This window comes from Neocloeon triangulifer, unplaced genomic scaffold (genome assembly GCF_031216515.1).
Source record: "Neocloeon triangulifer isolate White Clay Creek 2 clone unplaced genomic scaffold, ASM3121651v1 ptg000012l, whole genome shotgun sequence".
Classification (NCBI taxonomy): domain Eukaryota; kingdom Metazoa; phylum Arthropoda; class Insecta; order Ephemeroptera; family Baetidae; genus Neocloeon; species Neocloeon triangulifer.
The window spans coordinates 684,113-706,635 of record NW_026775554.1 but is presented as its reverse complement, the minus strand read 5'-3'; the positions used below and the strand labels follow the sequence as shown (position 1 = coordinate 706,635).

The following is a 22,523-nucleotide window of genomic DNA, read 5'->3' as shown; positions in this document are numbered from 1 at the left end:
TTGTCAATACTTAGGATCCTTCCATGAAGCGAAAAACGTGAAAAATTTAATTATTATAAATTTGAAGCTAATTATAAACTGCGTTTGATTTGTGCTTTTTTTCTCTTTCTGTGAAATGAGAATGAATTTTATAATCAACGGGGACAACGGGATATTGTCAAAAACTTTAATGCAATGAAACTAAGATTCAATCAATTTAGAATAAAATTTAAATACATCAAACGATATGATTCAATCTTTAGGATTTTATCTTCAATTAATCTAATTAAATTATTTAAACTTAAGGAAAGCAAAAACGTTGACCACCATTTTGTTCATATTTAATGTACAAACTTTATAGATTTATGGGTATTTTTATGTTATTTTCGGCGCTGAAAATTAGCGCAGAGCCTCATTTGCTGCAATATCTGGCGATGAAATCCAATTACAAGCGGCCCCAATTAGCGAATGGCCGCGCTCACAATTTGGCCAATTTGCAATGCATCAGCAAATTACCGAATGCAAATTTTAATTAGCCCTCTCAGCGTAATTTTGCCGACCTATCGATTTTGGAAAAGCGGAAGAAGAAAGATTATGGCTGCTAAAATTAATTATCTTTATTTTCATTGTATATCATATTTGCACTGATTGATAAAAATAACGTGAATTAAAAATTACAAGTATATAAGTTTTCAAGAATTTTCATATCAATTTTTGGTAAATCCTCAAATTCGTACGTGTGTGTAAGTCCAGATTATTTTTTATCTTTTATTGATCAATATCATAAAAATAATTGCATGTAGGTTCGTTCGTGGTCAATTTGAATGAAAGAGTTTACAAGAGAGAGAGAGAGAGATTATTTACAATAATCAAATATATAATCGCATTTCGATCTATCGTCAGCAGAGAGAGCGCGTCGTGTCTACACAGGTTTGCACATCGAGTTTTTTTAATTTAATGAATCTGCACTTCTTGTTAATAATTGTCGCGCGGAATTATAAATTTAATTTAATAAAATGCAGGATTCTCAACTTTATTATGGCGGAAATTAAGAGGCAGGAGCGCTCCTCAAACTTGGACCCAATTACAATCGATTCTTTTCAATTAACTCGATTATTTTCAATTTGCAATGCGACGGAATTAAGAGAAAGGAACGCTCTGGAAAATTTAATATCTGGACGCAGATTTGAAGATTGCGTCCAAAATTCTACTTGCTCTCCGCTCTATTGGTTAAATATGGCGCGCGAGTTTTGAAATATTTATTTTTATATGTTATTAATAAGACATGAACAAGTTTTCTCAGGATGGGTATAGTTTGTGTAATTTTACTTTTAGACATCACATATCGTACCAAAATAATATAATATAAGAAGGAACAACGTGCCGAGAAAGAGAGTGAGAAAATAATTCTGCTTTTCAACTCTTCTTCACATGGAATGAATAAGTTTGTCCTTACAAGTGCGGAGAGATGCGCTACATCTTGCTATATAAATAATGCCGAGTTTGATATACAACAAATGTACACAAAGGGATCGAATATATGGAGCAGGATATCATTTTCCTTGCTTTGTCGAGAGCAATAACAAGAATGAGAACGGAATGCACGTCGCACTTGCAACAAAAGGGCTTCTTCAAGGTGGAACGAGCGCGTCGTGGTTCAAATTATTGATTCTCACAATTTAACAAAAAAAATTCTATGTTTTGGTGAGATTCGGAAAATCTTTTGATTGCATTCAATTTTCCCACTCTTTCCACCTTGAGATTGGTTAATGCTCGGCGTGTGCCGTAATAATTGTATAATGCGCAGTGACGAAAAAGTTCAAGTCGGAATTAGTGGCTGATCGAAATTCGCCCACTCAACAAATATGAAATTGTGAATTGAGTTTTGAGCTACAAACGTAAAAATGCGTGTTTTTTTATGCAACCTTCCGTTTCTTCAACTTCAGTGACTAGAGAGAGAGACAAAATAACTTTTAATGATCCGATTTGAATTTAGAGCAGATTTCCAGCTCTGAATGGCTCTAAATCGTAGAAATTTCTCTTTTTTCGTTTTGAAAATACTTGGAATTCGAGAGAGATCTCAAGAAAAGGAACAGCCGATTGTGTAAATAGTGTTGCGGAGATGCAGGGGCCGCGCGCGCTTTTAAATCTTCTTCCTCTCCTCGTGCGCCTTCTTGACCAGGGCCAGCTTCGAGTGCGGGTCGGAAACGGGCAAATCGCTGTACGGGGCGTCCCTGGTGCCGTGCAGCATCAGGGTCCACTCCTTGATGAAGCCGCTCTGCACCACCTGCGAGTTGAACCGCACCTGCGAAAAACGCATTTCCGCACATTTTTAGCAAAACAAACCACTAAACTAAATATTCAGAATTTAATTGTACTTTAACATGATACAATATAAATTAGTTTCTAATAAAAAAAATTTTCAATAAAAATTCCAAAGGATCGTTTATTTTGAAAAGTTTATAAATTTAAAATTTCTTTATATTGAGAGCTGAGGATAAATATGAAAATATAACATATTTTCCAGTTTATTTAAAAACATTTAGAAATTAATATATTCCAAAAAAACTTTGACTTTTTAATCACCGTAATAATATAAACAAAATAAAATGAAGAGAACGTAAATTTAAATTTTATTCTTCGTAAAAAGCAATGCTTTAATTTCTGTTGGTAAATTCAATAAACCTAGGCTTTTGAGAGAACAGCATGAATAGTTTTTATAATAATACCTCCAGTGTCCAGACACCCTGCGGGTACTCGCCCCAGGTGTGCGTGGTCATGAAGGGCCACTTTGTGAATCCGTCGTGAGCGTCGTCGTCGTTGGGCCTCCTGCTCAAAATCATGGACCTGCAAAAGCGCACAAACAAAATTGAATAAAAATAAGCGAGTTTATCGATTTAGGATTTTAGAATTAATTAATTGTTTTAATTAATTTATATAAAAATTATTAGATTATTAAAGTAATTTTTTTTACCATTTCATTAAATATAATATGATTATATAATTAATACGTTTAACCAAACGTAATTTAATTTTAATAATAAAATTGTTTTTATTAAGTAAATTAATTTACTGTTGAATCTATTTCAATGAAAATATTCAATATGAAATTGATATATTTATCGCCGCACTCACTTTGTTCCCATGGGCGAGGTGAGGAAGATCTCAACGTCGCCCCGACGAGTCGAGTTCAGGGTGATGACGGCCTGCACGTGCTCCAGGTAGCTCACCTGAGTGTCGCTGCCCGCGCACGCGTTCGTCTCGATTTTCATCACCACAGACTTGCTGCTCGGAATCGCTCTGAGCAAAATTAAAGGAATCCAATTAGTGATAATCATTCATTTTAGAAAGATAAGAATTGGATTTTTATTCTAAACAGTTGACAAATTTTTGTATTTTATGCAGTTTATTTAAATAAATCGTTAACAAAATCTTTTTCTGAGCTACTTTACTAAAAATTCAGAGATAGGAAAATTCAACTTACAATTTAAATTCATTTGGTTTATAATCTCTTGTAAGTTTAACAAAATTTGTTGAAATACTTTTAAAGCAATTTTTCGATAAATAAACTAGTTTTGTCAGTTTGGTCTTCAATAAAATCAATAAAATTGCATTTCAAGTCCTAATGAATCTTCTCCAATGCGTTTTTTCCTGTATTTTTATTAATTATTATTGAAAAAAATTTGTTCTTACTGAGTTCGCATGATGCTGCCGGCCTCGCAGTGGTACCTGGCCGGGACGGTCTTCCACTGCTTGGACAGGGCGACCATGGCGCCGGCGTCCAGCACGCCGAAGCCGAACAGGTGGTTGAACTCGAGGCCGACGCCGTTCATCGTCCAGTGGAAGCGGCTCTTGGCGTCGTACAGCGAGTTGCGCTTCGACGTCAGCACGGTCAGGTGCTGAATGTCGCGCCAGCTCAGTTGCGCACTGAAATTCCAAACAAATCTCAATAAAATCAACACATTTTGTTTCCAAATAAGGCAAAACTTTCTAATAACAAATTAAATTCCAAATGAAATGATAAATATTATGACTTTTAATTTGGAAATTTTTATGCACAAAATATATACCAGGTGAATGTTTTTTTTTCTTCAAAATTCAACAGGAATTTGTATTTTTTTCCATCAAATCGACTTTTATGTTTCAGTTTTTTTTTAAAATCTTAAGTTTAATTTTAAAGTAAAATTTTTTCTTACTTTGCCTCGAGGGCAAGAGCGAAGACGCCGGCGGCCTCGGGAGCGGCGGCCGAAGTGCCCGAATGGGTCGTTGTGCATTTTCCGTACAAGTCCGTGGTGGCCTGGAAACGTAACAGTTTTGATTGATGGACTCGCGACGCGCAGCTGATAAAATGCAGGAAAAATGTATCGCCGCAAACGCGTCAAGAGTAATTGATTGATGAGTATTGGCGGCGTCGATGAATAAATAAATAAATTCTCCCAATCTGTATTCATAGCTTGAGCAGAAATTCCATTTTCGAGGCAAATTTCTTGCTCGTTTCAATGCAAATTGGGAAAAAGTTGTGACGCGGGATCGATTTGAGAGGAAAGAGCGGAGCAGGCGAATGATTCGATTATGGGTAAAATCAACAAAAGATCAAGAGAGGAGGCAAAAAAAAAACTCCCGACAACGTTTCATTGATTGGGAAACTTTCAACCTTTGAAACTTCAATTCGTGCTAAATAATTTAAACACCAGAGAAAAGATATTAAAAGGAACTTTAGTATTCAGTTAATTTAAACTTTTTCCAATCAATGGCCCTTATAAATTTGGTTTAAATTTGAAAATATTTTTTTCAACTCACAACTCCAGTGTTGGGATCCTTGGCGCCGTTGCTGAAGGTGGAGGCGAGGGTGGAAGAGCAGCTTTCGTCGTAGTGCGCGTTTTGTCCGTCGTTGATGGCCGAGTTGATCGAGATTGTCCACATGGAGGCGGCGTAGCCATCGCAGTTGCAGTCGTCGTCCTCGCCCCCGTCGCCGCTCGCCCACACGTAAATGTTGCCCAGCCCGTTGCGTCCCTAAAATTGCACCAAACCAACCTTAGCAATTTTGCGCTTCCAGTTCAGAGAATAAAAAAAATCTTGTTACTTGTGGACCAAAAGAAATTTCTTTCCAGTCAAATTCACGCACGCACCATTTATTTGCAAAATTAATAATTATTTACTTCTTATCAACAACAACCAAATTAAATGTGTTCCAAGATTTGAAACGATTTTAATGAAATTAATGAGAATTCTGATACACATTATATTTCATTTTTGTGTGTCAAAACATTTTATTTCCAGGGAGATATTTTTTATGTTTTTAAACATTCCAAAATTTAAATGATTTAAATAATAAAACCAAATTGAAGATCCTCATAGATCTCTTGATCACCATTTTTAGCCTGTTTTCTAAAACAAAGATGGCTACCGCTGGAATAACTTTGAAATTCCAGAACTCAGTCAATTTGTGTGTAAAAACAATTTTCTAAAAAACGTTTGAATTTTTAAGCAACGATCTATCGGTATTTTCGATATTAATTTTTTGATATGAAACGACTTTAATTTCGACCGACCTCGTTGACGCCTCTGACGATGGCCCTCATGGTGGCGTTTCGGGGTCCGTCGACAGTTTTGCCGTCGTCCGTGGGACCCCAGGAAGCGCTGTAGATGTCGATCAGGTTGGGCTCGTGGCCCATCGAGTTGGCCTCGATCAGGTCAGTCATGTACGGCTGGTCCAGCATGCGGATCCCTGCAAGTTCAGACACGTCAGACGCAATTAAGCGGGGTGAAAAAAGGGGGAAAATTACCAGCGATTTTTGAGTCGTAAGCGACGCCGACGCCGCAGACTTCGTTGTCTCTCGCCGCAGCAACTTCACCAGCACATCTCGTTCCATGGCTAGTTTCACAATTAATCATTAAATTTAAGAAATAAATTATAAGTTTCAATAATTATTGGAGACGAATCGCTAATTCGTCTCTGAAAGAAATTATGCTCCAATGTTGCTTAATAAATTAACTCTCTTGATTCAAGGTTTCTAGTTTTTAAATATCCGAAATAGGAAATAAAATTTCCTTGAAACACGACTCTAAGCGTGTTTTTTTATAAAAAAAAAAAAATATACAGTTACGAGTCAAGTTCTAAATTAAATTAATTGAAAAAAGTGTTGTATTTTTTGTGGAATTTTGTGTTTACCTGTTGAACCAGTCGTCGGTGTATCTGGGGTAGGGGAAGGGGTCGTTGCTGCTGAAGTCGTAGCTGGCGCGCGCGTTCTGCCGAAATAAATTATTCACGAGCTGCCAACTTTTGAGCGAGAAAACGGCGCGCAGGTAATTAATTTTTCAGACCGAGGGCGCGTGGGCAGAAAAGATCAAAGAGCAGCCTGTGTGTTTAATTAATTACCTGCGCCGGCCGGCCACTCTGACAAAGGCACTTACGTAATTAAATTTGAGATCGGGATGCATGTAGTCCACTCCTGAAACACGAAAATAATCAAAATAGATGTTTCGGGGAGGAAAATATCGAGTTATGCAACCGGGTGAACGGCCGCGCCGCGCCGGTTGCATAACTCAAATCCTCTCGAACGAGATTCGCGGCTCCTAATTCGAGCCGTCGCGAGTGCGATTAATATTGAAATCGGCCACGTGACTCGGGAACGTGGCACACGTCGAAAGCACTCTCAGCTGCGTTTGTATCTGAGCGCGAAGTATGTCAAATAAAAAAACAAAAAATATGCGTCAGTGTCACGTATTGAAAGCGTGATCGATTTTTCTTTTTTAGCTCAATTACATTTGTATGGTGCATGAAATGAGTGGAAAAGAAAAAAATTTATTCTCAAACGATTTAAAATGAATGAATCAGCTACAATATTAGATAATAATTGAGGGTAATTTAAAAACAGTCTGTGTTTTCGGCAAAAAAATTCATTTTTTCTTTGTTTCAGCACAAAAAGTTTTCATTTTTAATTTAAGGGTTCAAAATTAAAATCTGAGAGGTGTAAAAAGATAAATCAATTCTATTTGTTTTAAGATTCCTTAAAGAGAAGCAAAGTTTTGCAATGCAATTTCTTGAGAATAAAACGCGACATAGTTCCGATGCGGCCACTTGTTGTTGTTGTTGTTGTTGTTGTTTTTTTCTTCTTCTTCTGAGAGCAACGTCATTATTATCCATCCACAGAGCTGAGGCGCGATTTGCTCAGCCCGTAATTGGATTGTGCGCGACAGATTCAATATTTGCTCAACCGCAATTTGTTCTCGCGCTCTTTCTTTTAATTAAATAACACACACGTTCAATTTGGTGACAATTTTACGACGCCACATGAAAAGAGGGTTTGCGGTCGTAAAGAGCGTAACAAAGTGGCACCTACCGTCGTCCATAATGGCCGTCGTCACATTCTTGCCGGTCACGCCTTGGGCCCAGGCAGCCTCCACGTTCAAATCCAGCTTCGGCTTGCCCCCGTTCTGGCCCGTGTTTTTCTGCAAAAAGTAAGAGAAATAAGAAAAGAGAAAAATAAGTTGGCAGAAAATTAAAAAAAATGCACTTTCCTTTTTTCACAGTTTTAAAACGTTTTTCCGGGCATTTTGGGGAAGATGTTGATCATTATTTTAAATTTTTAAAAAGATGGATGTTGGATTTTTAAAGGAAAATTATTCTACACTTGATTTTGTACTTTGGACACTTGATGAAGTGAAAAACGCAAGCTTTTCTCTCCTTTATATACCGAGGACCTTTTGAGATCTACCTTGAAATTAAAACTTCTTCTTAAAGATCAATAAGATAAATAATGTTTTATGACGATTATTGACTTTATTTTTCTATCTTGTTGGGGGTGATTATGAGCCTGATTTGGTCAAATTTTCATCAATTTTGGTCACATCAATTTGAGAAAAACAATTATTTTAGAAAATGTCCATAGAAACGATGTCAGATTTCAAAAATTCAGTTCTACCAAAGAACTGAAATCTGCAAAACAATTTTAATGCAGAGAAAAATTTAGCAAAAGCCTCTCCTTAACCAAAGAAAAAGGCTCTCTAATATCTTGTTTTGATAAAAACACATTTGTTTTTGTTAAATCTGTGTTTCTGAAGCTGATGGAGAAAAGTAATAAAACTTTCCTTATTCCACAAAATTTGTAAAAATTGGCAGAAAAGAAGCAAAGCTCTCTTGAGAGAGAAAGCTTCGAGTTTGAAGCAGCTGCCGGTTGTTGCGCGCTTCGACCTCCTTAATTTCGTCCAAAAATACTTCAATTGGCAGAAAATCGTTTAAAAATAAAGAAACCTCAAAATTTGTTTTCCAAACATTTTCTGATTTGGTCGCAAAATAAAAAACTGAGCTTTCAGATTTCACTGGCGAGTGCGAGGAAGAAAGATGATCTGCGGAGAGGAGCGTCGCATCCATCGATTGCCAGCCTAACCGACTCGCAAATGCCAGAGGTCGCGCGTGCCCCCTCCCCCCACCCCCTCCCTCCCCGCCCTCGCGCGCCATTCACGGGAAAAAACAACAATAACACACACGCCACAGGCTGTTTTCTCCGGCGCCCCGCGCACTCGCTCGGCTTTTCTTCCCTTGTTGATCCCTCTTCATTTTTCCATTTCTTCTCAAAGTGTGTCCGTAGCAAAGGGACGACTTAAGGGAGGATTTGGTTCCGGCGAAATAACACGGAAATTGTTCTTCCCAATGATTTTTTTTTCCCAATTTTTCGCAACAATATTGTTTTATTTTTAAAACCAACCTCTGAGAAAAAAAACCGGCGTATATCGTCGTGAATGAAAATTTTCCCTTACAATTTTATTTTCCCTGTGTGCGGGAAAAATCCAATATTTGCCGCGGTGAATTCTTGGAAGTCGCACTTTGCCGATAAAAAACGGAAAATTGCGTTGAGCCCCTTCTTTTGAAAAGCTCTTCACGCCGCGGAATTCTCGTTGAACGAGAACTTTGGAATATTGGAAGAAAAAAAATATATACTCACCAGGTACCACTGGAAGGGAAAGTAAGGGTCTGTGGGGTCGTCGTGCGGCTGCAGCTTGACCAAGTTTTCCACCCTCAGGGGGTTGTAGCCGCGCTTCACCCGCCTGAACCCTGTTTGCTGAACGGCGAACTCCACCTGAAATCACGCGCAACGCACATTTTAATCATTGGGATGAAAATTTGTGGCCTCTACTTAATTAAAAGAAAAAAAACTGCTTTTTTTTCAAACAATCTGAGTTTATGCTTTTCAATTTTTATTTGATTATTATTTTAGTTTATTTGTCCTATTATTGATAATATTAGTTTATTGACAACATCAAAACCAAAGATAAATTATTTTGTAATTTCAATAGATTCAATAAGAGAGATTTTGATAATACTGTGTAAATTTTGATTTCATTCCACTTCCATAGTAAAATCGCTAAAAATTATAAACTGATGCTTCTCATTTCCTTTGACCATTTCTCTGAAGCTGCTTTTACTGCAATTGCGGCGGAAAATTGAAACGCAATCAAAAGGAGCGGCAAAGCAGAAAATTATTCAGGGATCGCAGCGGCGGCTCCGCAGAGACTGACGCGGCCCTTCATTTTTTGTTTGCGGCGGAAAAGAATATGAGAGAGACGAGAGTGGCACTCGTGAAATTGGAATGGAAAATTCTTTCACAGCTGCTGTCCTGCCAGACCAAGCGCGGGGGATGCTTTGTCCCCTGAGCGCGGGTGGGAGGTCAAGCTTTGAACTCGCCATTGTGTCCATGTGTCGCGCGCCCACATGCGTCTCATCTAAAAATAAAAATGGTCTTTGTTGTGTCGCAACACTCAAATAACGCTGTCTTAAGGCGCAGGACTTCTTCAACTTATTGTGACGACAAAAAAAAACAAAAGAACAAAAATCATGTATGAAACCAAAAGTTCGTAATTCAATAGAATTCCCATTGAGAAACTTCAAATTTGTTAAATCTGGATGTCAATTTAGTTGAAATTTCTCAAATTTCTAGTTCAAATAGTACGAAAATTTTGTCTAATTTTTTTTTAAATTTTAGAACATTTTGGTGGAGAAAATGTCAAGGTGAATTATTTCCACATTTCGAATCCTTCACAATAATTGCAGCTCGTGTTTATTCCAAATCTTTTTTTTTTCGGACGTTGTGTTTTGAAATGTTGTGGCTGAAATGCGGACGAGCACTCAAATAAGAGAGCCGCTCTCGACCGTTGCTAATCACATCTGCATATCTCTCTTTCATTTCAAAGCTGACCTACTTGCCTCGCAACGAATAAAAATAGAAATAAAAATGTTTGCGTTTCGCTCTTGATTCCGAGCACTGAGCGACCTTTTTCCTTTTAACTTCGAATTTCGCTGTAAACTTGAATCTTTTCATGGATATTGATTTCAACTGGGCTTCGGTTGAAGGAAGAGAGAGCGAGAGACGTTAATTCCGTTTTAATTGGGTGGTGAGCGCGGCTTGCGAAAGCCCAAACGCATATCGACGCTTCCTAATTGAAATCCAAGGGCGCATTTGACCGACCCAGGCCTTAATCTCGATTAACAGACAAGTCGCTGAAACATGCTTTTTTTTTAATTTGATATGATTTCTAAATAACAAAAAAACTATAAAAGAAAATACAGACAACGAACTTTGTTTTTTAAATTGCTGTCAATCTTATAAAAACAATACTAATTTTTTGGCACGAACTTTATATCTAATAAAAAAAACTTTTGATCTTCTCCCTAATCATTATTTTTTTATTTTCATTATGATTTTACAATTGAGCTGCTTATTTTTGACCTAAATTTTTATCTCCCTGCTGATGAGCCTGAGAATTTGTGGCACATTTTGTTTTGACTGGAAAATGAATGTCGTCGTGCAATAATTTATGAGGGCGGACGATAAGAAAATACGAGAGTGACGCATCCGCCGGCCCGGCCGAATTATCATTGATGGATCGCACACGCGGCGTGGGTTTCGCAGCAGATTAAGCTGGGCGCGTCACGCTCCGTAATTAGCGAGTGGCAAACACGGCCCGACAACATAGTCAACCGCGCAAATAGGTGCTCAACTTCCTGTTTGCGAAACACTCGCCCGGACAAAAAGAACTTATTTCGGGACTTGCCACATTCGGCCCCGTCAATTTTCCTCTTTTCTTTCAGGAGGGTTCACGGAAAAACCAAATCGTCCAGGAAAACACGCGGAAACATATACTTGGATTTTTTTTTATTGGAAACAAAATGTTTCAAGAGCAGGATTAAGGCTTCGAATTTAGCCAAAAAGTTGCAATTATCTCACTTTTTAGTAAAATTTCTCGATATTTGTTTATGTAATTATTATAATATATTATATTGTATTATATTATTAATTATTTAATTATTGAGTAATTTATCTAATTTCTGATATTTAAATTAAAATTGCAAAAAAAAGAGAATCTATTTTATAAAACAAAATTTGACTTCAATTTAGATTGTTATTTCTAGTTTCCATCTTCATCAATAAATTAATTATTTCTTCTTCAGCTTGAGAAACATTATTTGATTAATATTTTACTTTATATTTGTAATGAATTAAAATCCAAATTTTTTTTTCACAGGATGGAGGCAAAGAAAACTGCTTTTCAGCGGCAGTGGCAAGAAGAATGGCCGCATCGATGGCCATTTAATTGGCCCAGACGGCAAAAGCAGCGAAGCAAGGGTCGGCGATTTATGGCCGCTTTCGACGGCAAAGGCCAGCGCCAGGTCGGTGCGGCAATAAATCGTGTGCGCTACTCACCATCGGGTCGGCCTTTAACCTGCGGGTGTGCGGCACGCTGCGCTTGGACCGCGCGTGCGGAAGGGCGCGGTGCACAAAGTGGAAGTCGCGACTCGAGCCCAACACCTGAAACACAAAACAAATTCAACGTAAGATTAAAAAATAAAAAACATATTTTGATCTACATTTTTTTAATTCAAAGTTATAAATTCAAATTAATCAATGAAATTCATTTGATTATAAAATAACGAATGAGAATGATTTGTGATAATAATCGTTGGAAAGTAAAAAATCCCGAGCCTTTTATTCCTAATTGTCTATAGAAAGGTTTTTAGAATAAAAAATGTAAAAATCGTCACTTTTGATGCTTTCGTTGACCCTTAAATTGGTGAAAAATCTCTAAATTTCGTTGGCATGAATAATTTGACCAAAAAGGTCAGGGTCACCGCGATATATTTGGTTTATTTCCTAGAAAATCAACGTTAAAGGATACGAAGCGCTCCGATTGGTCCGAATACTTCCCCCACCACCAAATTATCCTCAACATATAAAGTGTGACACGTCATTGGAAAGGTCATGACACAAGGAATCGATTTTCACCAAAACCTGAGAGGCCAAATCAAAAAGAACAAAACCTTCAATTTACAAAAATCCCAATATTGACTAGTTTTTCTAGGTTGCATCGGGACTTACATTAGTCACGAGATCAATCAAGTTGACCGTAGCAAAAACAAACGCTATATTAAAGTTTAATTTGGCAAAGTGAGCGATCGAACCGAACTGTGACGCAAACCAAAACTGAAGCAGCTAATTAAATCAGAAGAAAAAACAACTTTGTGCTTCTGCTCGACTGATGGGAATTTAATTAAGGAAGCTTCTGTCAACTCCTCGCATTCAAAACTAAAAGACCGCGTTTTGCTCTCTGTGCAATACAAAAAGCATAAGCGTGCATGATGAAGGGGAAGAAAGAAAGGAGCGGCGGCAGGGGGCTGAAAGTTTACGTCGCGCTTTGCATCTTCCCTGCCGAGTTAATATCCTCGGCGGCAACAGCCCGTGAAGATAATTGTCTCGAGAGATAATGACGCGCGCCCGCCAGCTTCATATCTCTCCCTTCACAGAAAAGCTTGTTACATGACAAACTAATCGAGCGAACACGCATGTTCAGGACTAATAGCTTCTTTTTTAAATGCAACCCAAAATCAATTCTCTCCTTTCACAAAAATTAAATTTTGTAATTGTTGAATTCCAAACAGTGGCCAAATTTCATTTAATTTTTAAATACATTTCTAATTAAAAATGGTACGTCCGAGTTTCATTTCCTGCCAAATGAATTTGAACACTTTTTGCTTTTAATTTTAAATTCCAAGAAAATCGATTTAATTGTTCAATAAATACTTTAAGAAAATATCAAAATCAGACAATTTTTGAGCTCAATGTTGAATTAATCTTTAAAAATTCATTCATAAAAATCCTGTAGAACAGAACCTTTTGATCCTTAAAAAAAAACAATCTTGAGCTCTCTCCAATTTATATTTAGCTCAAAAAATATGCAAATTTGGTAAATAAAGTTGAGAAAGACGATGAGCGGCTGAAGAAAAGAAATTTTGGGTAAAATTCGCCTGCCTGTGGGGAATTTTCCTCTCCTTGAACGAGGCCTCAGGGGACATATTTTTGTATGATGGATGAAAAAGTATGCCGTGTTTTGATAAAAGTGAATTCGCGGCTGTGCGGCCAAATTAGAAACGATAGAGGTGACCGTGCAAACATAAAGCGCGGCGAAATTGCGGCCCAATGAAAACGCGGGCAGAATATAATCATAAAGTGCACCATAAAGAGCCATGTTCACGGCGCTGCGAGCCATTAAAGGACGCGCATCAAAAGACTCGTAAAATGCGAAATCACACACAACGCACAGTCGAGATTAATTCCGCGCAAAAGGACAAGCGAGTATGGAAATAAATTCGTACTTCTGCTCGAGGACACACGGTTTTTAATATCGTCAGCAGCTCTTCTTACGAAATGCACGACGCACGGCAAAACGTTTTATGTTAAAAACGGGAAGAATTGCTCTTTCAAACGCTCGTAGGAGCTTTATTTGGTTTTATTTGTTAATTTGAAGGGACAAAATTGAATTGTGCATGTTTCATTAATACATATATAGGAATATGTGTTTGAAACAGAAAGTTTTGAATTTATACCAATTTCTAATTGAAACATTTTTATTTTGTTGTTGTTGTTATATTTTTAATATAAGAACGCTTTTTATATTTTGGATAATTAAATTAGGTAAAAGTGAATGAAAATCTGCCTTTAAAAGTTAAAATACCACAAAATTCAAGGAAAATAAGAAAGAAAATTGTAGAAAAAAGGCATTTTTTTCCCCTAGGAATATCCTTTTGAGCACGAACAATTTACAGCAATTAATTAATTCCGAGTTGTATACGTTTTTGTGACAAGCAAGAGTAAATTGCAGTCGCGGAGGAGCCAAATTGACAATTAGCGTGATTCCTCTGGGGAGCGGTGACGCAAATGCGGACACTTGTTAATTACAATTTCTTGCACCGACGAGCCTGCAAGACAGGAAGTTTTTTGTTCCGCACGCAAAGCAACGCGCGGGGCTAAAAATAGTGGCAAAGCGGGGAGCAGAGGAGATTGGAAAAGACGTCAGCGCGGCCAATTATTGCCCGTTCGAGTGACACCCTAGCCGAAATTGCAGCTCCACGTTTTCTAACGACCAAAAGAGAGAGACTCGTCCTTATTCTGCAAAGCACGCACCGCCGATTTCCAGCAATAAAAAGAATAAGTAGAAAACTCGCAAAATAGTGAGCAACAGACAAAAAAGAACTATAAAACCAAATTGAAGAATTAACTGGACAAAAATGAGAAACAGTGAAAATTTTATCAGTATCAAACGCACATTTGCCTGGAACATAAAATTCTTTAAACAGAAAAACAAGATGAAAGGCTGTTTTTAATTATAATTTTTCTTAATTATAATATGTCTTGAATTTTCAAAGAATCTGAACCTTAAGATCTTGAGGAAATACACTCCTTTCGTCCTTTCGGAAATTAGTATTTGATGAAAGGTTGGCGAAGTTCTTAGGAATCCATGAACATTTTGTCTCTAAAATAAAAACTTGCAATCGCATTATTTAGAGTGAATTTTGAGTGAAATTTTTAACTTGTCACTAAAGATGGAGAAATCTTTGTTATTCGGTAATGAGATCGTGAAATTCGTGTGTCTCATTTTATGAGGGTGATGGAGTTGGGAGCCGCCCTAGGGAGTGCGCGAATAATCTGATATGGGCAGGGGCGAGAATCTTTAATTTCCTGTGCCAGTTCTCGTGCGACACTCTCTGGTGTGGCCAGGGCCGAAGAGTCTGCAAATTGCGCAGCTGTCGGACCAGGAAAGAGAAAGTCCTCTCAAGTCCCCCGCGTGCAGTCGTAATTAACCCGGCCAGTGGCGCAACCCGCATTCATCTCAGCCCCAAAACTTTCAATTGCTTTTTGACCGAAAAACACACTTTTTTTTGTTTAATGTGAATAAACAAAAACTCAAATCGGAAGGCTTTTTAACGATATTAAAATGAAAAAGTAAATATTTATTTTCTTTATTTTAAAATTTTTAATTTAAAGTAGTTCGGTTTAATTTTCCGGCAAATTTTCAAGATTCAACATTTCAAAAGAGGTCAGCTTTGTGAAATTAACTACTGGTGTTGTTATCAAATTCAAAGACCTATTGGAAAATAGATCTGTTCTTAATTATTCTGAATTCAATGCCAATAATTATCCTTTCCTAATTATAATTTTCATCATTTTGAGAATTATTTACTTTACAAATGTGTATTTTCTTTACAATTTTTTCTTTGAAGTCTTTCAGTTTAGGAAATCAAATCATGAACACAATTTTGTAATTAGTTTTGTTGCCGAACTTGGGGAGTGAGAAAGCAATTTACTCGAAAGCACATGTCATGTCACTCCACCTTAATGAGAGTTGCGTCTGCGTTTCCACTTTCCGTGCCGGACGAGATTTGGTTGTGGAGTTTTCTCGTTTTGGCCGACGTCAGCGCGAAATCTGGCGTGTTTGCACAACAGCAGCCGCTTCCAGAGAGGATTTAATAAGACTGTTTGCTCAGGGAATTTGCAACGCAAATCCTCGGCTGATGAGGTTTTGCTGGAAAGCAAGAGAAGCGACGAGAAAGCGGGTTTAATGCGATAGAGTTGAAGCAGCAAAAGGCCAAAATCGATCCCTTATTTCTTTTTGTAATTTCAAGACTGTAAATCAGTTCATCCGTTTAATTCGTGAGCAAGAAATTTGGTTAAGCAGACGCACAGGCACCGGCCGGCGGGCAAATAAATTAATCCTGGAGTGGGCGATAAATTTGTTTCGCGTGTGTCGCCCTAAATCTTCATTCCAGCGGCTAATTCGGCTGGCGAAACGCGATATTCCTGTTCAAGGACTGCGGCAATTTGACACGTAGAACAAAACGCCGTGACATTTCAAACTCGCGGGCGATCCAATTAAAACACAGTTTTGCTGCTCAAACGAACGTAAATAAAAGTCCAACTGCAGCAATTAACGTGAGTGAAAGAGCAGCAGGTACATAATTAAAGGAGGAAGGGAATTTCCTTTGAAATGTGAGAGAGAGGAAAAGCAAAGATCGATCGAGTGCCTCTTGATTGAAACTATGAGCTGAGGAAAAACGCCGGCATCACAAAAAAACCACCCCAAAAGTGTTAAAATAAAAGGTTTAAAAATCCTGATTTTGTTTTTAGGATTGAAGATGATTTTCATTTGTTTATTTGCTTTTGATTGCGAATTCTATTTGGGACTAGAAAGCTTCTTCCTTGTGCCGGAGATCAATTTATTGCTAATGAACTCGTTCGTGTCTGGCAACAACCTCTGGCGTGATTATGCGGGCGCGCAAGAAGTGGATCACGCGCGACACAAAATGCATTAAATTTTCACAGACTTGAAATTGGCTCGCGAGTTCGCTTGCTCGGGGCAAACCATCTCTCAGAAATAATTTAGAACAGCCGCCGATCGATTTCCACTCTATCAGAGGTCAAAATTTTGGTATGAATTATTCAAAGAAAGGGTTAATTTTGAGTTTCAGCTTCAATTATTAACTTTTTCTGTAATTCAATAAATTTTAAAAAAATTTTAGATAGGCAATATACTTTAAAAATAAAGTTTAAATGACTGAAAATTATCTGTTCTGATGTGTTAAAAAAATTAGCACTTTTTCTTAAATTATTGTTTCTTCCTCACAGAATGTTTATAAGAATATTTCAAAGGCTCTTTGAAAATGAAAGCCAGAAAACCTTTTCAGCTCATTTTATTCCACTGGAACTTTCTCGTATAAAGTGAGTTAAGATTTGAATATCCTTTTCGAGTGGAAACATTTTGCTTCTGGCGCCGCCGGTTTCTCTTGCAACTCCTGCGAGACCGCATTTGTTGATTTTGCTTCTTTTTCTACTTTTATTCCAAGTTTGGGCCAACACGCTAGCGACGGCACCTGCCGCTCACCTCCGCGTCGCACAGATAAATTGAGAGAGTTGCGGGCGGGCGGGCGAGCGAACGAGGTGCCGAGTTTTATTGATTGGCCGCGAAGAACGCACAAGTCGATCTCACGTCGAGCCTCGCGTCGAATCCGATTCTCGCTCTCGCGCCAAATGATCCAGTTTTATAATTAATTTTGTCACCGGCGTTGCCAAAATAAACGGCGCCCCAGGGCGACTCTGGCCTGCTTTTCACCCCTGCTCCGCCACCCCCGACGACGCAAATTGAGCTTCATTTTCAAACCTCCAGCGCCAAGGTCACTGCTTTCGGATTCGGAAGAAGCAAAAATTCTGACTCGGTGATTTAGCAAAATAGAAAAATCTTATGAAATTTGACAGTAAATGGCCGCTTTTTCAGTTTTTTTCTTAGCAAAATCTCATTAATTGATTTCAGAACAAATTTAATCTTATGTTTTTTGTTAAATTTTTTTAAAGGAAAGCGAATAAGATCGGAACTTTTTCTGATTCTACAAAATCTTGAGAAATACAAACTTTTAGAACGTTTTAAAATGAAATTGGGTATTAGAATTAGTGAAAATTTCTCTAGGAATGATGAGTTTACATCTCCAAGTCGTAAGTGTAAATAATAATTTTTTTTTCTTAAAAAAATAATAATTTTTAAAGGGTTCATCGTTGACACACTTTTCGCTCTTGTGAACTAAATTAATTAAGTCAAGTTATTTACATTTCTCATTACTTGTTTGGAGATGCAGCTGCGTATAATCGCAGATTAATTAAATTTGCAAGCCTCTTTTGCGCTGTTGTTAATCGCGATGCTGCTCAAAGCGGAATTAACGAGAAGTTGTACTACAAGAAAACGCTCCATTGCCTTTCGTTGCTGGCTTAGATGCAGTGAAACATGCGAAACGCGGCTCAAGAGCAGATTTATTAAACCAAAACTTTTCTCGTGCAGCCAAAAATAAACTATCGGGGTGGATTAGCTGCGCATGAGGCTACGAAATTGAAAAGTTTCTGTAAAAAAGAGAAACCTAAAAGAAAAGTTTCTCAGAAAAGTTAGCTCGTGCAAGATGAAAATTAGTTTTCAAAATATTTCAAAAGTAATTAACTAAAAAGCACCTTTATAACTCAAATTTTTTCTCATTATCAAGGGTGAGGTAAAAAAAAACTTTTCAAAAATTAATGTATAAGATTTTGGAATAAATTTTAATGTTAAATATAAGAAATGAGAAGAGGGGACTGAAGAAGTGTTTGATTTTAGGACTAATTTCCAAAACAGATTTCCCCAAATTTGTATACTTGATTTTGATTTTATTTTATGATTGAAAGCTAAACCAACTCTTTTTTTAATTATGAGACAAATCTTTACCTGAAATTAGGAAATTCTACCAATTTCAAACAGCCGTTTGCCCAAAATTTTGGAAAGAAAACGTTGAATTAATATTGCAGTTCAAAAATAAAATGTAAAAAATGTTATTTTATGATAATTTTAATTTGTTTTGCACTGGACAAGATTTCAAAGACTTCAAACAGACACAATTTTACAATTAGAGCAAAATAATTCTTAAGTTTCAGTTTAATATCTATGTATATTTTAATTCAATCACCTCTGTGTGATAGTTTTGTGCCCATACAATGGCGATTCTGATGAGAAAAAGTATTACTTTTTATTCCTACTTTCAAAATATTATAGTTTTTGAGTTCCAGAGTGAAAGAAAATGTTCTTTATTTCACAAAGCGTTTTTTTTTTAAGTAACTTGCAATTTATTTTGCAAATTTTCAGGCGCAGACGGCGCGGAATTTGGCAAAAAGCCGCCGAGTCGGGCGAGTCGCCGGCTGTCTCGTAAATAAACCAATATTGGAAATATCGAACCGCCGCGAATTTGAGAACGCGCCGAGGCAGCCGCCGGCAGACGCGCGCTTTTTGTCACAAAATAGCCAATTTATTTCTCTAAAGATTGGCAAAATTGTTTTGTGAAAGATAATTTCATTGTTTATACGAGGAAAAAAGTAATTATCATTAGCAGTAAATTAGTTTTTTTTTTTTGGTGATTTGAATTTAAAATCGGCTTTTCCTCGATGGGTTTTTGTGAGTTGATTATTGTTTCAGAAAAAACAATATCCTGCTCTTCATGTTTCGGCTGCGGGCTGCAGCCATAATTCATGAGCTTTCTCGGCGGTGGTCGAGAGAAGACCACCATGAATCACCATGAATCAACCCTCGATTGTGAAATTCTACCACAAAAATAGTTTTTTTTAAATATTTCTTTTAGCTGAAGCAATTTTTAAAATAATTAACTAATTCAAATTTTTTAGAGAATTAAATTCGATTTTTTTTTTATTATTCGCCACGAGCATTTCTCCTGAGTGCACAATTAGATGGAGATTCGATCACGTCTGCGGAGGAAGAGGGAAGAAAATTATGCAAATTCGATTCTCTGAGCAAAATGAGAAGGCGAAATTCATAATTTGATTGAGTGCGTCTGTCGCTTTGTTATCGCTCGAATGTCATTGAGCCGCTTATGTACTTTTTTTTTGTCCAAAATAAAAAGAAGAACTTTTGCCCTTTTTCGCGCGCGTCGGAGCTTCATTATCAGAAGAGACGCAATCGATACGCGCGCAGCTCTCGGAATTATTATATTTTTCTGCGTGTGTAAACGCTTTTGACTGACGTCACGCGTGGAAAATTCATTTCGAACAAAGCGCGTAGATTGCACAGCACAATTCGATATTATATATTCGAGTGGAAAATTCTGCAGCGAGGCCATTCGCTCTACAATGCGTAATTCAAAACATGGAGGCACAAAAGTTTTTGCAAAATGACACAAGTGGCGTTGCGAAAATTTCCGTCGCCGCACAAAATAGGAAAACGATCGACGCTTCCAACTCTTAATTGCATTTCCAATTTCCCCGAATGAGGGAGGCAAAACCTTGATGCTTTCCATCACAACCAAATATTGATTCAGCTCTTGATGCAAATTTAATTACCTTTTTACTCATACAAAAATGAAGTCAAAATTTGAAGTATGATATTCCACACTGTATTCAGTTTAAAAAGAGATACTTAAACAAAATTTGAAAACTGCAGGATTAAGTTTGGTACTATTTTTAAAATTGTATAAAATTCGAATATTAAACTGCTGAAAATGTGTCAATTTTAAATAAATAAAGATGTTCCTCAAACTTCAAAAGCTCTTAATTAGGCTAAAAACCAAATTTTATTAATCGAATAATTAAATAAAACGAAAAAATTGAGTGTTTTATCCATTTATCACGTTGAAAAACCAGTTATTTGGCCAAATTGCGAACTTTAGAATCAAAATTGAAAGCCTGAATTTTAAAAACTTATCAAGTAGAGCAAATATTAAAGCATCATTCAGTACAACACAGCAATATTGTTCAATTAATTTCGCTTCCACAAAGTGGAAATTTAATTTTCATCTTAAACGGGAAAATCTACGACCCAAATTTCCTTCGAAATTGAATTCAGAAAGATTTTTTGGCGAATTTCGACTCACCGGTCCCCAACTCTCGAAGCCGGCCCTGTGGGCGACGTCTCTGGCCGCCTGTTGGCCGTGGTCGGCGTTGAGTCTGACGAGGAACGAGTTGGTGAAGACGTCGGCCGAGTGCAGAGGACTGGCCGCCAGCAGCGTCATCAGCGCGACCAGGTGCAGCATCGGGACGCGAGATTGTGATCGGCGGACACGAAAGCTTGAAAACTTTTCAACTCCTTGTCCACCTCATGGGCGGCCGAACAAGTGCAGGGCGAAAGCGCGGCCGCTGCTGCTGCTGCAGGTGGATCTCGTCTTCGGGGCCGCTCGCTGCTCTCAGTCGTCCGTGTGCACCCGCCAGGCCTGACAACACGCACCCCCCCCACCCCACCCCCGACGTCACCAGTGACGTCATCCGCATTGATTTTCCCTGCTTCCTCCTCCTTCCTGAATTTATATATTCACAATTTTCGCCCGAAAACCCCGAGCAAAAGTAAATTTAACAATGAGTCGATTCATTAAATATATTTTCCAGTTTTTCGTTTTTCCTTCGGTTTTGGCCGCTGCTGCAGCCGATCGCGACAAGATCGAGTGCGGCCACGGAGCGTGCGCCATGTTCATTGGGTTAGGCGGCCCCCGGGATCAATGAAACAGACCCACACACAGTCCCTCTCTCGCTAAACCGCACTTTCTCTTCTCTGTGTGTTTCAACTTTTTCCATTTCGATCAAAATTCGTCGTTCCGGCTCGTTTCCTCGAACGGCGAAATATGCAAATCCAGCAGAGACACGTGATTTATGCAAACGGCCCCGTTTGAAAAGTGGTGTGTTGAGCTTTGAATATTCATTTTTGCTTGTGCAAATTAAGCGCCCGCGCCCCGGTGTTTAATAAATCGACCTGCAAAGAAAACACAAGAAATAATTGCGCTGCACCTTTTCATGATACAACAACTGTTTACACTCAGTGAAAAATACGATCGGTTACATTCAAGCGGAAAAATTCCAATTTTATTTATAAATAATTTTTTTTAGTTAAAACCTCCAAAAAGTTCTTCATTTGAATTATTAATTATTTAGAAACATGCTTGAAAAATATGTGATTAAAAACTGAAGAATATCTTGGAATATTTTAATTTGTATATAAAGTTCAGGGTGTTGCCGTTTGTCTTGGTTTTTGTAATTTTAGATGGAAATATTAATATATTTGGAGACAGAAATCCTGATCTGTTTAAAAAAATTAAATTAAAAGTTGAAATTTGGACATTTCCATTCGTTTTCCAAGCAGTGATTTTTGAACCATACGTTAAATTTTCTTTAGGGAAATTAAAACGGAAATTGGAATTACTTAACAACGGAAGAAATACACAAATATAAAAAATATATATATATATATATAAAATACACTAATTATCAAAATAGAAGTGTTTTTCTTTTTGATTTCCCCACAAAAAGTAAAAAAAAGCCTTTTTTAAAAAGGTTACCAATTTTTTAAAAAAATATTACAAAATTTAGATTTGGCTTCTTTTAATTGTTTTAATGTTGTGTTGGAAAAAAAGTCACTTTGCAATCAATTTGATTTGATTTTAACATAATTATTTTGAGACACTAAAGCTTACATAATAAAAATCAGCTGGGGATAATCAAGCAAAATTAGGCCACTGTTTCCTATCAGTCAAAATCATCCTTCTAATTATTTATTGGAGATTCGTTTGGCAGATCAACCAATACTATAACCAGACCAAAAAGGAGCCACTAAATTAAAAAAAAAACTACCAAAATTTAAATATGGAAATTCATGACTTTCGTTAGAAATGGAATCCAAAATAATATGATTTCAAATTTACCCAAAATCAT

The 22,523-nt window shown here is 37.3% G+C and overlaps 1 protein-coding gene across 1 annotated transcript; it reads right to left on the bottom strand.

The window, feature by feature from the left end:
• Positions 1-585: 585 nt before the first annotated feature.
• On the bottom strand, positions 586-21,012 carry LOC132196414 (neuroendocrine convertase 2). The gene is made up of 14 exons (XM_059619030.1): positions 20,699-21,012; positions 11,682-11,786; positions 8,925-9,059; positions 7,323-7,431; positions 6,394-6,431; positions 6,152-6,228; positions 5,766-5,854; positions 5,532-5,707; positions 4,780-4,992; positions 4,176-4,276; positions 3,673-3,906; positions 3,115-3,279; positions 2,709-2,826; positions 586-2,284 (listed from the first exon to the last, which is right to left on the bottom strand). Exons 1-14 carry the CDS (start codon positions 20,855-20,857, stop codon positions 2,123-2,125), a joined length of 1,881 nt encoding a protein of 626 aa, XP_059475013.1. The 5' UTR covers positions 20,858-21,012; the 3' UTR covers positions 586-2,122.
• Between the last annotated feature and the right edge of the window lie 1,511 nt (positions 21,013-22,523).